General features: G+C 36.0%; 1 protein-coding gene across 4 annotated transcripts; it reads right to left on the bottom strand.

The window, feature by feature from the left end:
- Nucleotides 1-4,659: 4,659 nt before the first annotated feature.
- LOC108990497 lies at nt 4,660-11,644 on the bottom strand. 4 transcript variants are annotated; one of them, XM_035686377.1, is made up of 11 exons: nt 11,460-11,644; nt 11,301-11,381; nt 10,043-10,079; nt 9,810-9,910; nt 9,371-9,523; nt 9,142-9,247; nt 8,214-8,388; nt 7,033-7,195; nt 5,817-6,106; nt 5,610-5,700; nt 4,673-4,787 (listed from the first exon to the last, which is right to left on the bottom strand). In XM_035686377.1, exons 6-10 carry the CDS (start codon nt 9,199-9,201, stop codon nt 5,651-5,653), a joined length of 738 nt encoding a protein of 245 aa, XP_035542270.1. In that variant the 5' UTR covers nt 9,202-9,247; nt 9,371-9,523; nt 9,810-9,910; nt 10,043-10,079; nt 11,301-11,381; nt 11,460-11,644; the 3' UTR covers nt 4,673-4,787; nt 5,610-5,650. The 4 variants fall into 4 exon arrangements, with proteins under 4 accessions (XP_035542269.1, XP_035542270.1, XP_035542268.1 ...); XM_035686375.1 differs by having other exon boundaries at nt 4,674-4,787; nt 5,605-5,700; nt 8,214-8,396; nt 9,363-9,523; XM_035686374.1 differs by having other exon boundaries at nt 4,674-4,787; nt 8,214-8,396; nt 9,363-9,523.
- Between the last annotated feature and the right edge of the window lie 1,393 nt (nt 11,645-13,037).

Below are 13,037 nucleotides of genomic sequence, written 5' to 3'. Positions count from 1 at the left end.
GTCTCCTTTTCTACGAGTTCTCAAAAACTCATGAGAGCCCAATGTTACTGCACATTCCTTCACCATAGAATCCGGCCAACCCAGTGATTCAAAATCTACAGAAATGTATTTCATTACACGGTGACTACTCTCTATAATCCTCCACCACCTTGCGATCTCCTTTCTAATCTCAAAAAGCTTCTGATCAATGAAAACCTCATTGCACAACCTCCCATCTAAACCAACCCACAAATGAAACAACCCTAATGTTTCAGTGATACGCTAATCTCCTCATAAATGAAAAGCCATTAACGAATTACTACCAACAGAATAGAAAACACCACAACTAAAAAAAACCACAACGAAAACTGAAACTAAGAGCATAAATATTCTATATTATTGTAGTGAAAAACCAATTCATTTTTTCTTGAACACTCTTCCTCTATAGTTCAAAATTCGACTGGCTCAAATATATAAAACTATACTTATTGAGGTGATTGGGTTAAAAAGATAGATTTCTAAATCCTGTGCTGCTTTGATAAAGTCCACTACCCATTGAGGTGATCCATTTCAAAATTGTAAAATGGTCTGTACTAATGCATCCTTAGCTAGATAAATGGGAATATATCCAGAAAAACCATTTTTTGAAAGGCTAGTCCCTGCACCACACATCAGGCCATAATTTTATTTTGGATCTATTGCCTGCCTCATATATAACATGTCATGAAAACTACTCCCCCCAACTCCAAATATTTCTCCATAATACAATCCCATAAGACTCATTTACCTCATTAACCTTTCTCTATGGGCCATCTCTTTCATTGAGATATCGCCATAGCAACTTCCTAGAAGGGCACAATTGAATGGTTGGATGTAATCAATTTTCTGATTCCTAACCTGCCCTTGGAGATTAGAGAACACATTGGGGCAATTCACAAGATGGAATTTCAACTCCTCTCTCATGCCACCCCTTAAACAAAATCTCTCTAAAACTTCTCAAGGCGGTTGGTTACACTTGCAGGAAGGGGAAATAGAGACATACTGTAGGTGGACAAATGTGAAAGAGTACTGTTAATCAGACTAATATTCTCACTCCCTTAAATAAGTACTGCCTCTTCCATCCCGCCTAGTTTTCACTTACTATCATTTTTCATTATTATTCTCCCTGATTCATGATCGCAAATCGCAATTATGGAAGACACACATCATAAAATGGCCTGTCCCCCTTTTAATATAATCAATCAATGATTACTAAATCTTCAGATTTGTGATACTTGCATGTTTTATGCCTTTTGTTTAGCTATTATTCATAAGGAAGTTTATACGCATTTGAGTAGTTTTAAGGTGTTGTGTCTAGTTAATATGAAATGTGTCCATTATTGTCCATAAGTAACAAAGTGGTCCTTTTGGGTATCTTGGTTGATTTATTACACAACGCTAGGGAGATTGAAGAGGATTTTTCCCTTATAATTTGGGCAAGCTGCATGAAGTTGAGAAATGCATCTGGGATACTGTATGATTGTAGGATACCCACAAAGCAAATGGGAAAACTTTTTAGAATTGTTTTAAGGCCCAACTATACTGTATGGTTCAGACTGTTTGGCAATCAAGAAAAACTTCTTTAAAATGATTGTAGTTGAGATCAACTTGTTAAGATGGATGTGTGGCGACTGGCAACACTAGACTAGAGAAGATAAGGATGGAAGGGGCAGACTTGTTAAATGCTCCTCTGGTATCCGACCCAGTCTATCCATATCTGACCACTCCTGGTCCTCATATGCCAGTCATTGCTGAATGCTTGACTGGGAGACCAAGTACCTGGAATGGTAGGGTACATTTGCACACGGTTCAGTTTCCATCTAACCACCTTCTTCTTAATCGGATTGTCCTGACTAATCTCTGCCCGTCTGCTCATCATAGGGATCTCGAGTATGATCAGGCACTTCTTCTTTATGCCTTGATCAATGACGTCTCCATTGATTTAGGGAGTCATCTTTGCCAGGTCATTATTGAGACATTCCGGTCAAACAATGTCCGAACTGTACTTCCATTCCCTTGTCTTATTACCCGGATTGCCATGGCCCACTCCATCCCCTTTATTCCTCATGAGCTAAGGATTTCTCTCAAGGCTCCTATTGGTCGTAAGACCATGCAGCTCAGTTGTGCTCACCTTGCCCATCAACCTTTAAATATTGAGCCTCCTCCAACACCGGCTCCAGCATCTCAGCCGACGAGCTCTCGGCCTTCGAGCTCCGCACCATCCTCCTCGGCATCTCCAGGCCCGACTCCATCGACCGAGCCTAGTCTACAGATGCTGTTGGATTATATGGTCCGTCTTCAGGCTAGTTTTGATGGCCTCCGATAGAATGTCACCTAACGCCTCGACAACATTGAGGAGCTCATCCGTAATGAGGATGATGGCAGTCAGTCAGAGTGATGGATATAATTGAGACCATTGGCTTGTTGTGACAAAAAGGGGGAGTAGTATATATTCAGGGGGAGTGGTATAGATGTAGGGGGAGTAGCAAGAAAGCTGTAGGGGCAGCTTTTGTTTTGTTCTGTGGGGGAGCAACTTTTGTTTTGTTTTGTGGGGGAGCAGCTTTTGTTTTTGTATCACATGCTGCTCGTGCTGCTATTGTTTGTCTAATTGAACTCAATGTCTGATTTATTTCTTAATGAAAAGTCTTTTATAAAAACTGTGCTACAAACATTGTTTTTGCTTATGAGATTATTTCTTGCATATTGTTGTTGGTACGTTTAACCGTTTGCTAAGTGTTTGCAGAAATATCTCAACGTGTTCAAGACTATATGCCTGAATAATGGGAATCATGTTTGAGGTGTGTCAGGATTAGGTCCTATGTATAGGTTAGAGGTTCTGTCACAGAAATGCCAAAGGCGGAGATTGTTGAGGGAAAAATTAGTTGATTGGCATATTCTTGTGAAAAACTGTGTAAACTTGTGTTGTAACAAGTGTGAAGTGTGTCAAAGTGAAAAAGGGAGGGCCAACTCAAGTCAGAGAGTTCGCTCGAAGTGGCTCGACATTTCGCTTGAGCGAACTTCAAGTCAAAGACTTCGCTCGAAGTGGCTTGACATTTCGCTCGAGCGAACTTCAAGTCAGAGACTTCGCTCGACATGGCTCGACACTTCGCTCGAGCTACATTGAAGTTCGAGAATTCGCTTGACTCGGCACGACACTTCGCTCCAGCGAACTTCAAGTCAAAGAGTTCGCTGGACATGGTTCAACACTTTGCTCAAGCTACATTCAAGTCAAAGAGTTTGCTTGACTTGGCTTGAGCGAAATTAAGTTCGCTTGACACTTCGCTCGAGCCAATGTTTTGGAAACCTAATTCTCTTAGGTTTGAGCACCTCTTTCCTTGTTTGTATAAAAGAAAACCTTTTGGTCTTTCCTTGGTGTGGAGAAATCAGAGCAAAAACATAACATCTTTCCAAGAGCACTTGAGAGAGTTTTTCTCCCCACATTCAAGTTGCATATCTCTTGGAAATTATACCTCTACCATTTTACACTCAAAATAAAACACCATCAAAGTCCATTGAAGTGGACGTGTTGATTGTCCAGAAGGTTTCCGAAGCTGCTGTTGATGCAGAGATCGAGAGGTTTTCGTGCGAAGCTATAGAAGGTCGAAGTTCCAACACTACATGCGTGTAGAGATTGAGTAGGTCACTCGTGATGTTGCAAACCAAGTTTAGGAACTACAAAGGTTTTGTGAGTGTCTCTAAATTGGTTATAATAAACTTTTTCTATTGTAGATTTTAGGTGGTGCCTTATACCCAGAGTGGTTTTAGAATTTGAAGAAGTTCTTCAAATGAGTTTCCACTTCGTGATCAAAATCATTGTGATGATTGTTTGTGTTAATTGATTAACTATTTGTTTGTCTCTATTTTTTAAAAGACCATCAAAATTGGATTACACCGATTCACCCCCCTCTAGGTGTAATGATTGGTAGAACTAATACTTTTTCACTTTCCACATGCCTTTACAATATTCCCCAACAATAATATGTTGTCAGAGTCCCTTTACTACATCCCTATTTCTATGGCCACAGGCTAATATAAGCAAATAAGTAAAATGGTCATGGCCCAACTTTAGTAACAAAGCAAATCAACAAGAAGTCTAACTTTATAAGACCGGGTCACTAACGAACAACCTTCTCGACTGACTATGACAATCTACTTAATAAGTAACATAAAGACCCATTAAGACAAGTCTATTGAACAAGTAAACATAAAGTAACTAGTTAACATAAGTTAATTGACTCAATAAAGAACAAAACCCACGGGAACTATATAAGGTCTTCTCCTACTTTCCTTCATCTCGAACCACTTCACACAAGCTTCTTCATTGCTCAAAATACCTTACTCGCAAGGTGGGGAAAAGCTTCCTTTAACTATGAGTAAGTTTCCCACGTTGCGTTGTCAGCTCCTTACCCATGTTAGTGAATCAACAACTCTACCTTCACTTTGTTCCCTACCTTGGTCATTCAACATTGCAGGACTTCCTCTGGTTCAGGGCGAAGAACCCATCAATCATTGTTACATCCTCTTCTCTAAGATTAGGGATGTCACGTATTTTCATAAAATAGCCAAGCAAGACATTTCATAATTTAATAAAATAAATATTTATTTAATAAAAATAATTATTTAATAAAACATGTCTCCAATAATATTAAAAAAAAATTCAATAATTGAATCAAATGTCTTTCACCAAAATAATTTATTCTAAGAAGTCTGGAACTAAATCAACTGCTTCATCTAAGCCTGACCTGCTTGCTCATACTCATCATCCTCACCTGGATAGTTAAAAAATATAAAATAAAACTAAAATGAGTCGAAATCTCAATAAAAAACCCATCAAACGTAAACATAATAAATATAAGGATTTCATAAAAAATTTCATACATAAGGAATTAAAATTCATGATTGCTTTTATTAATGTTTATGTTATGCATGACATGTCTTGAATTATTTAATTTATCTGACTGGCCAACACACTTATCCTTGTGTGCAAAATTGTGCACTAGCCCCACATCATGAGGCCACAAGGGAAACCGTTGATAGAATTATAATATACTATGATAGACTATGCTTAGGTCTGTGGCTTGATCCACCCTTAAATTGCATGGGTACCACGCATCTAAATGATCATTTGGATAATGAGATGAGAATTTTTTATTTTATATGAAACTTTAAAATATTATCTTTTAATATTATTATTGTTTTGAGATTTGAAAAAGTTTAATTGGGATTTAAAAAAATTGAATTATTTATTATATTTTATATAAGAATTTGAAAAAATTATAATGATGAGATAAAATTAGAATTTTGTGTCTCATCCAATTTCCAAACCTACCCTAAAGGAACTGATCCATTGCAGTTATTTGCAGTAGGGTCCCTACCTATATATATGCAGTCCAGCCTCAACATGCACACTTCAAAAATATTTAACTTGACCGCATTTCTTGAATGTGAACCAACTCTCTCTCTCTCTCTCTCTCTCTCTTCAGAATGTTCTTCATGCATAGTTTATTTCCAAAACTTGTACGCTAAGAAGATTGTAATCTAGTTGGTTCAACATAGAAAACATCATAAAAAGCAAGCGAGCTTTACTTTACCCACGGATTTTTGCTCTGCAGATTCGGGCAACCCATCTGCATCAAAAGGTAAAATGGTGCCGCCAGAATAAGTTGCCTGGTGTTCCAACATCTGTCAAAAAATAGATGAGGATCCAGCTTCTAATCAATTGCGTGACAACTAGCTGCACCTGGACCAACAATTGCTCAAATTAAGCAAAGCCTTTAAGAAAGATAGCCGCATATCACCTTGTAAGTTTTGCCACCCCGCAGCTATATCTGAGACGCTTGAATTCCAAGAAATCTGCATTAATGATTGAAGTTCCTTGGGTGGTCCAGTTTGACCATCAGAGCCAAGTTGCAACCCTTCTACATTTTCCACATGAAGATTATTTGTAGCCTTAAGTGCTGGTGTTTCCATTCCAAGTCCTGCCATCGCTGATAAAGTGAAGGGAACTTGGCCACAGGATGCCATTAATGAATGATTCTCCAACTTGGTAGAACAAGTAGGAATGGAAGGTACTGTATCGGCGGCACAGCTGGCCACCATATTTCAACATGGAGAAAAGCAGTAAGCTAGCAATTACATATGATAAATGAGGCCATAGATAATTCTCACTTGTTCCTACCATTCCATTTAACGATTAAGTTCTGTACAAGTCCTGAGAATCAATCTCCCGAGTTCAGCCAACATTTGATGAAAGAAATAAATAGGATTTAGAAATCTGAGACAGAGAGTATAACTCCAGGCAGAGAGAAGACATAGAAACAGGAGTGAAAGCATGTACCCAGTGGAGTAAAGCTCCCAAGCCACTTCATAGTGACTCTTTTTTTTTTTTTTTTACCAAATCGACATGAAGTAAGCTTTGGCAAAATAAACAGTTTAACACAAAAGAAAGTATTAATTCTAAATGAACTCAACTAAACTCATCAGTCATCATCTAGGTCTTAGTCTAGAATAATTAAGGTGAAGGTCCACTACTTTTTACCTAACTATCCCAACTCACGAAGCCAAAATCAAGCCCCATCCTTTAAGTGATCACAAAAAGTAACTGAGTGTGTCCCCTTTCTCTCTTTCATTTAAAAGTAAATGTGGGCAAATGGCAGGTGACATCTGCTTTAAGACCCTCAGTTCTTATTCAATCAGACTTGATAGACAAGAAAATTGAAATGAATCAGTAGTTGCACAATGTTGGTTGTGGACAACATTTATCTATAGACAAGAAAATGTCATTCGATTTTATATGCAATCAGAAAATTCAGATATGTTTGTAATGTCTCTGTGCAATATACGCAATAAATGAGCCAGAAGCAGATCTAAAAGTTGAATATTAAATATAGAATGTGTCTATTGAATACAGGCTCTTTTTTAGAGTTACTCATGCATATAACAAAAACGAATTGAACAACCAACAAAGACAAATGACAGGGAGGAAAAAAATTGGATAAGCGATAAAATTCTCACTATTTCCCAGAATTTACTTGTGTAGGGTTGAAATTGCCTGGTGAAGGGATTCTGTGTACCGCCTGACAGCTGGGCATACGGTCCACAAAATAACTTGGGTATTGACTAATAAAAGAAATTGAAGGCTGCTGCAGAATTGGATACCCCAGAGGTGGATTATTAACTGCATTACAGGGAAAAAAAAAAGTGAATTACAATGATAGTCATGATACAGAAATGGCAAAGGACTAACACTGCTAACTCTTAATTAGAGTCAATTTGGTTCAAATGGAATGGAGTGGAGAGTGAACACTTATTCTGTCTCCTACCTTGGGAACGAGACTTGTGTTTGTAAAGGGATATGCCATTTTTTCAAGTGAGGTTTGGTATGGCTGGTATGCTAGAAATGCAGGTGGAATTGGATTTTCTTCTGCAAGGCCTTAAAGCTGGCAAACTAAACCCAGAACTCCCACAAGTCAAGGCACTTTTACTTCGCAACAATCAGAGAAGACACTTGTTTGGTGCTGACATTCTCTAAGTACATTGGATGACGTTTTCTTTCGAAAAGTCAAAAATTTTCTAAACAATGATTCATGAAAAACATCCATGTACCAATTAACTAGTTAAGCTTTTCAACATGAGCTACATAACAGAGACCATTAAACAAGTGAGGAACCATCTCACTTCCAATCAATAGTCAATACATAACAAAGGTTTCTTTTCGTATGATTTGATTTTGTATATAAGGAAGTGCAATTTCATGGGGGGAAAAAAGATAAAATCCATATAATATTTCTTAAAGAGCCTTTTGGAGCCAATCTTTTGTCCTCTAATCAAAGTCTGCATTGCTATACTGTAGAATTTCAATCCTTGGGCATCGTCGACATGGTCAGCAATGTCATCAATCATTAAAGGTCGTATTCATTTCAAAGGTGCTTATAGAATTGTATTTATACTTGGAATAAATCTAATCCCTTTGGAATAAAGTTTTATATTGATCTTGATCCAAACCAAGAAATAAAAGAAGTGTGCCGAAAACCGTTGAAAGTAATTAGCTCAAAAAGTTGACCAGCCAGATAGACATTTTATATTATGGCACCTAAAAGAGCTAAGAGTGTATATTCCCACTCATCAGTTTTCTGTTTCACAGTTTCAAAATTTGTTCACAACTTAAATATCCTACGAAATTTTGCAAAACTTACCCGGCATGCAATGAATCCCACTCTGCATAGAAGGCAATGGAACCTTCTGAGGTGAAGAACTGTGCATTAGATCGGACTGCTTCTCAAGTAAATCATTGAACAATTGGATTTGTTTGTTCAGCTTTACCCTTAAGTAGTAAGACTTGAAAAATTCTGCATTTTCTTCTTCCAGTCTCTGCCATACTAAGTTAAAGAAAAATGAAAACTTGGACATTAGAGCAATTGGATGAAGAAGATAACTATAAAATAAAGTATTGAGTAATTATGGGTTCCAATTCTACAGGTGCTCTGTGACTTGCATAATTTCATTGAATTTGCTGCTGAGCAACAATGGAATATAATGTTCCTACTAATTTTTTATTTTCATTTAAATGAAAATTCCCCCACCCCCCCACCCCGTGGGGACCCCACAGGACAACTCTGAAATGATATATAAATAATTAAATCTGTCTATTCCCAACAGCTTAAACTTTTGAGACAAGTTGTGGTTTCACAAAGTATTAGAGCAAAGGTCCTAAGTTTGAACTTTGACTCTACACTCTACCTCATTTGATTAAATATTCCACGTGTTGGACCCACTTATTGAAGGAGAGTCTGACCAGCATGCGAGATGAAGTGTCAAGGATATAATATAGATAATTAAAGAGCTTTGCTACACAACCTCCACCACACTCCACACTCCACACTTTTTTAAATTTTTTAAATTTTTAATATTTTTTTTAAATTTTTTTTTGAGTTTATTCTATTTAAATTATTTTAAAATTTTTATTCATTATTTATATAATAAATATTTAATAAAAGAAAAAAATAATAAAAATTAAAAATAATGTGGAGTGTGGAGGTTGTATGAATAGTAGGAGGTTGAGTAGATTTTTTGTGTGAGATGTGAGAATTGGGGGGACTTCTAGAGAATAAAATAGTATCTTACCCAAGGTGGTGAAGCCAGGTTCAATATTTGCAAGGCACAGAAGGGTTTCCACCACCTCATTTTTGTTCATATACAACCACAAGCACCTTTCAATCAATTTGTGAACCTAAACAAATGATTTATAACAAACAAAGATAAACATTGTATAACTCAGTTAGCTCTCATTTAATTAAGCAGCATAATCATACATCTGCAAATGGACATCAGATCAAGTTACTTACAACATCACCTTTTTCGCATATAACTCTTCTGCTCATGTTTCTTGAAATGGATGCTGAACCAGAGTCCACCATAGAAGCCTCAGGTGAATTATTTTGTTGGTCACTGCATGGCTCATATGTTACATGCCTTGACACCTTTTTTCAGCTGAACCTTCGGATTCCTGTAAAGTTCCCTTTACTTAATGATGTGGGGAAAAAAACTAACAAGCTGGTTCTATAATTAACCCCAGTAACAAAGGTTGGGTTGGGTTCCGAAGAACCTCACAAGTATAAGGCCTGGGTATTGATTTTACATTGGCCAACCACTGGTTTTTTAGTAGGGCGATCGATAGTTCTGAAAAGACTTCTTGCTGAACACTTCAGGTAAAATAAGAACTTTCACTAATTCTAAGATACAGATAATAGAACCTTTAACGTCATTATATCATTTCAGAGAATCACGATTACTTTAGGGTTCTGGATCTTCCTTGAAGCTGCACAGGATGTATGACCAAGAGAATCAAAAAAGTTGATGACAAAAACTCAACTCACAGAAAGCCAGCTTGCACCTGAAGTATCATAAAAGCAGTCAACTTTGATCATGTGACTTTTTGGTATGAGCATGCAATCAAAGTACACAGGCGCCATGAAGATTGTCAGAGCACATATATGTACCCCACTGGGAAAGCTATTCAACTTACCTCGTATCAGTGCCAAATGCTGATGAATATCCAAGATCTGTCTCACAAATGGTAGAGGAAAATTCAATGAAAAACTCATTTCGGATAGGAGAGACCACAAAAATAGATATCTCTTTTTGGGAAAGAAACCACAAGTTTTTTGTTAAAATTCTTCTTCTTTTTTTATAAAAGGGGAAATTCGAAATTAAATATAATTTAAAATAGACTAACCCTCAAGAATTTGATGCATTACTGGACTCCTAAGCCAATTAAAATAGAATTCTTGCACAATCAAAGAAATAAAGTCCTATAAGGACTCAAAGTAAAGATCGACTCCAATTGAATGAGATGACAAGATTTCAACTATGCTTCAAATTAGGTACATGGACCTCTATCAGATGACATTGGGTCTACATGGTAATGTGTAGATTAAATAAAAAAATTAAGTGTAAAAACTGATGAACCCTTTAACCACTACTTATAAACATAGGAATGGAAAGTTGAAACACCTAATGACCTTTCTTTTTCTTCCTTTGCGAGAGCAATTAGCTGTCACAAAATCTCCAATAGACTATGTCAAATGATTATGCAATATCCATATACCCATTCAGGTGAAGAATACATACGTAGACTGGAAGAATCATAAATTTTCTCATTGCAGATTGAAATATGGATGATGTAAATGAGAGAAATGATAAACATGAGCAAACTTGATAACATGGAATCAACATTATAGTGGTGAAAATTGGATGCGATTCATTGCCTCTATCTTGCACCAAAGCTCTCAAGATTAGACCATATGTGTTGACCAGCAAGGATTCTATTCCTTTTCGGAGAGACAAATTACAGAACTGATACCAGAACAATTGATCTCCTTTAGGCCATTCCCGTTACATTAACTTATAGACACATTCATACTTGTGAGTAATGCATTAGGAAGGGATTCGTTAAAGGCCATATAGGATGTTCCATTGAAAGTGAATAACGGCCGCACTGTTTCTTACAAGGCACTAGAAGCCATAGGCCTCCTATCACTATGAATGGAGCAAATTACAAAAAAATGGCCGCATTTCACATAATATGGAAGAAAAATGCTGTGATAGCTCCAGTCACGCTACAGTTAATCATTTACCATAACCTGTTGAAGTACCAAAGACAATTTCTTTATAAATAACATAACTTTAAACCTACAACAACCCCATCCTCAGTTTGCTCATGAAGAAAAAGGAAAAGAACATAATAAAAGGAAATAAAAGAGAGGGGGGAACAACAATTATACCTGCTACCTTCTCTTCCAACCCCTTTGTCACGATAACAATACCATTGCATAAAAAAGAAAACGAAGAACCAACAAACCTGCCTACAAAAAGAGTCACTGAACCCACAAGAAAAACATAAGAGTGAAGGTAAAAAACAGAGACTGAAAGAGATTTTATACTGTGGCGGAAAGACGAAAGTCCTGAAGATCTTTGTTTTCAGAGCGAATCACCGAAAGAGAACGCAATGGTTTTTCATTTTCAGTTTCCAGATTTGTTTTTGTTCGAAAGTAGTCTTCGGTATGGCTTATCAGGACTTCGTTATCTTATCACAAGGAAAGCGGAAAGAAAGACTGAAAGAGTCAGCAACGAGAAGGAGACATTTTGAAATGGAATCCCACTGGCACCGAACTATATATAGAGACTGTACTCTTCAATTTAGTGACAGTACTTTGTTCTTTAGGGTGATCGTAGTGTCGTACCTCAAAGATTTTGTACATAAATTGGCTACTTATTAGCTACTCATTTTATGCCAAATCCCAAGACTTTTATTCAATAATAATGCTACCGTTCGGCTATCGCATGTGTTTTTTTATATATTTTTTTTAAGTTTTATTTAGATAAATTTTTTTAATAAATTTAAATATTTAAAAAAATATATAAAAAATTCACAATATTATTAAAAAATAATTCTTTAATCACGAAATAAAATAAAAAAATCATAAAAAAATATTAGTCTTCCTGTTGGGATTTTTTTATTTTTTATTTTACTTCATGATTAAGGAAGTATTTTTTTAATAATTTTTTTTACTTTATGATTAATGAAGTATTTTTTAATGATGTTCTAAATTTATTTTATTTTTTAAAAATATTTAAAAGTGTTAAAAAAATCTATGTAAAAAATAACTTAAAAAAAACATATAAAAAAACACATACTAGAACCAACGAGAGCCCAAGTGGTGGCTCTAGTATTGTCCTTTATTCAAAGATAGGAGTAATGCAATTTCATAAAGAAAAATATTTTATCCACAAATAGATATTGTGAAAGTAAATTTACAGATTGGTGTAGCTTGATATGATACGTCAAATTATAAAATAGATCTAACTTATTATATAAAACCATGTCAGTTTGTAAGTTTACTTTTATGATATATATTTGTGATTGTACTACTCCTCTATCAGAAATACTATCTAGTCATAAGAAATTTACCACTCAAATGACCCTCTTGACGTGGCACTGTCACATGGCTTATTATGGACAAAAAATAAAACAAAAAAACAAACACAAAAGAGTGTTGGAAAATACAAAAGAAGACTGAAATCCACTTCGATTGGTTGATTACCCGATGGCCGGGAGATTAAAAATAGAAGGGGTACCCAGGAGGAACTTAGGGTTTTATTTTTCATTTTATGTTTTTGGATGCCTTTTTAGTGTTTGTTTTGCTTTTACAATAAACCACGTGACATTGTCACGCCAAGAGGATTATTTGAACGATAAGTTTCAGATGATCCGATAGCATGGACTCATACATTATATCTTGACAAATTATAGAAAATTCTTATTTTGTTGAGTTCATTGTCCATTAAAATATGCATCAATTTCTACAAATTCAATGCCATATATGAACTGTTGCGGATCTCCTAACGGAGTCCATCTGTTTAGGAATTATATATGACCTTATTATGAACTGAAGGGGATTGTGGCTTCAAATTATGCTTTCCTTGAGGTAGGTTAGTGGTTAGTTACATTATGAGTATGC

Source organism: Juglans regia, chromosome 16 (assembly GCF_001411555.2).
Source record: "Juglans regia cultivar Chandler chromosome 16, Walnut 2.0, whole genome shotgun sequence".
NCBI classification, from domain to species: domain Eukaryota; kingdom Viridiplantae; phylum Streptophyta; class Magnoliopsida; order Fagales; family Juglandaceae; genus Juglans; species Juglans regia.
Note: the sequence above shows the minus strand (reverse complement) of the source record. Positions and strands in the feature narration are given on the sequence as shown.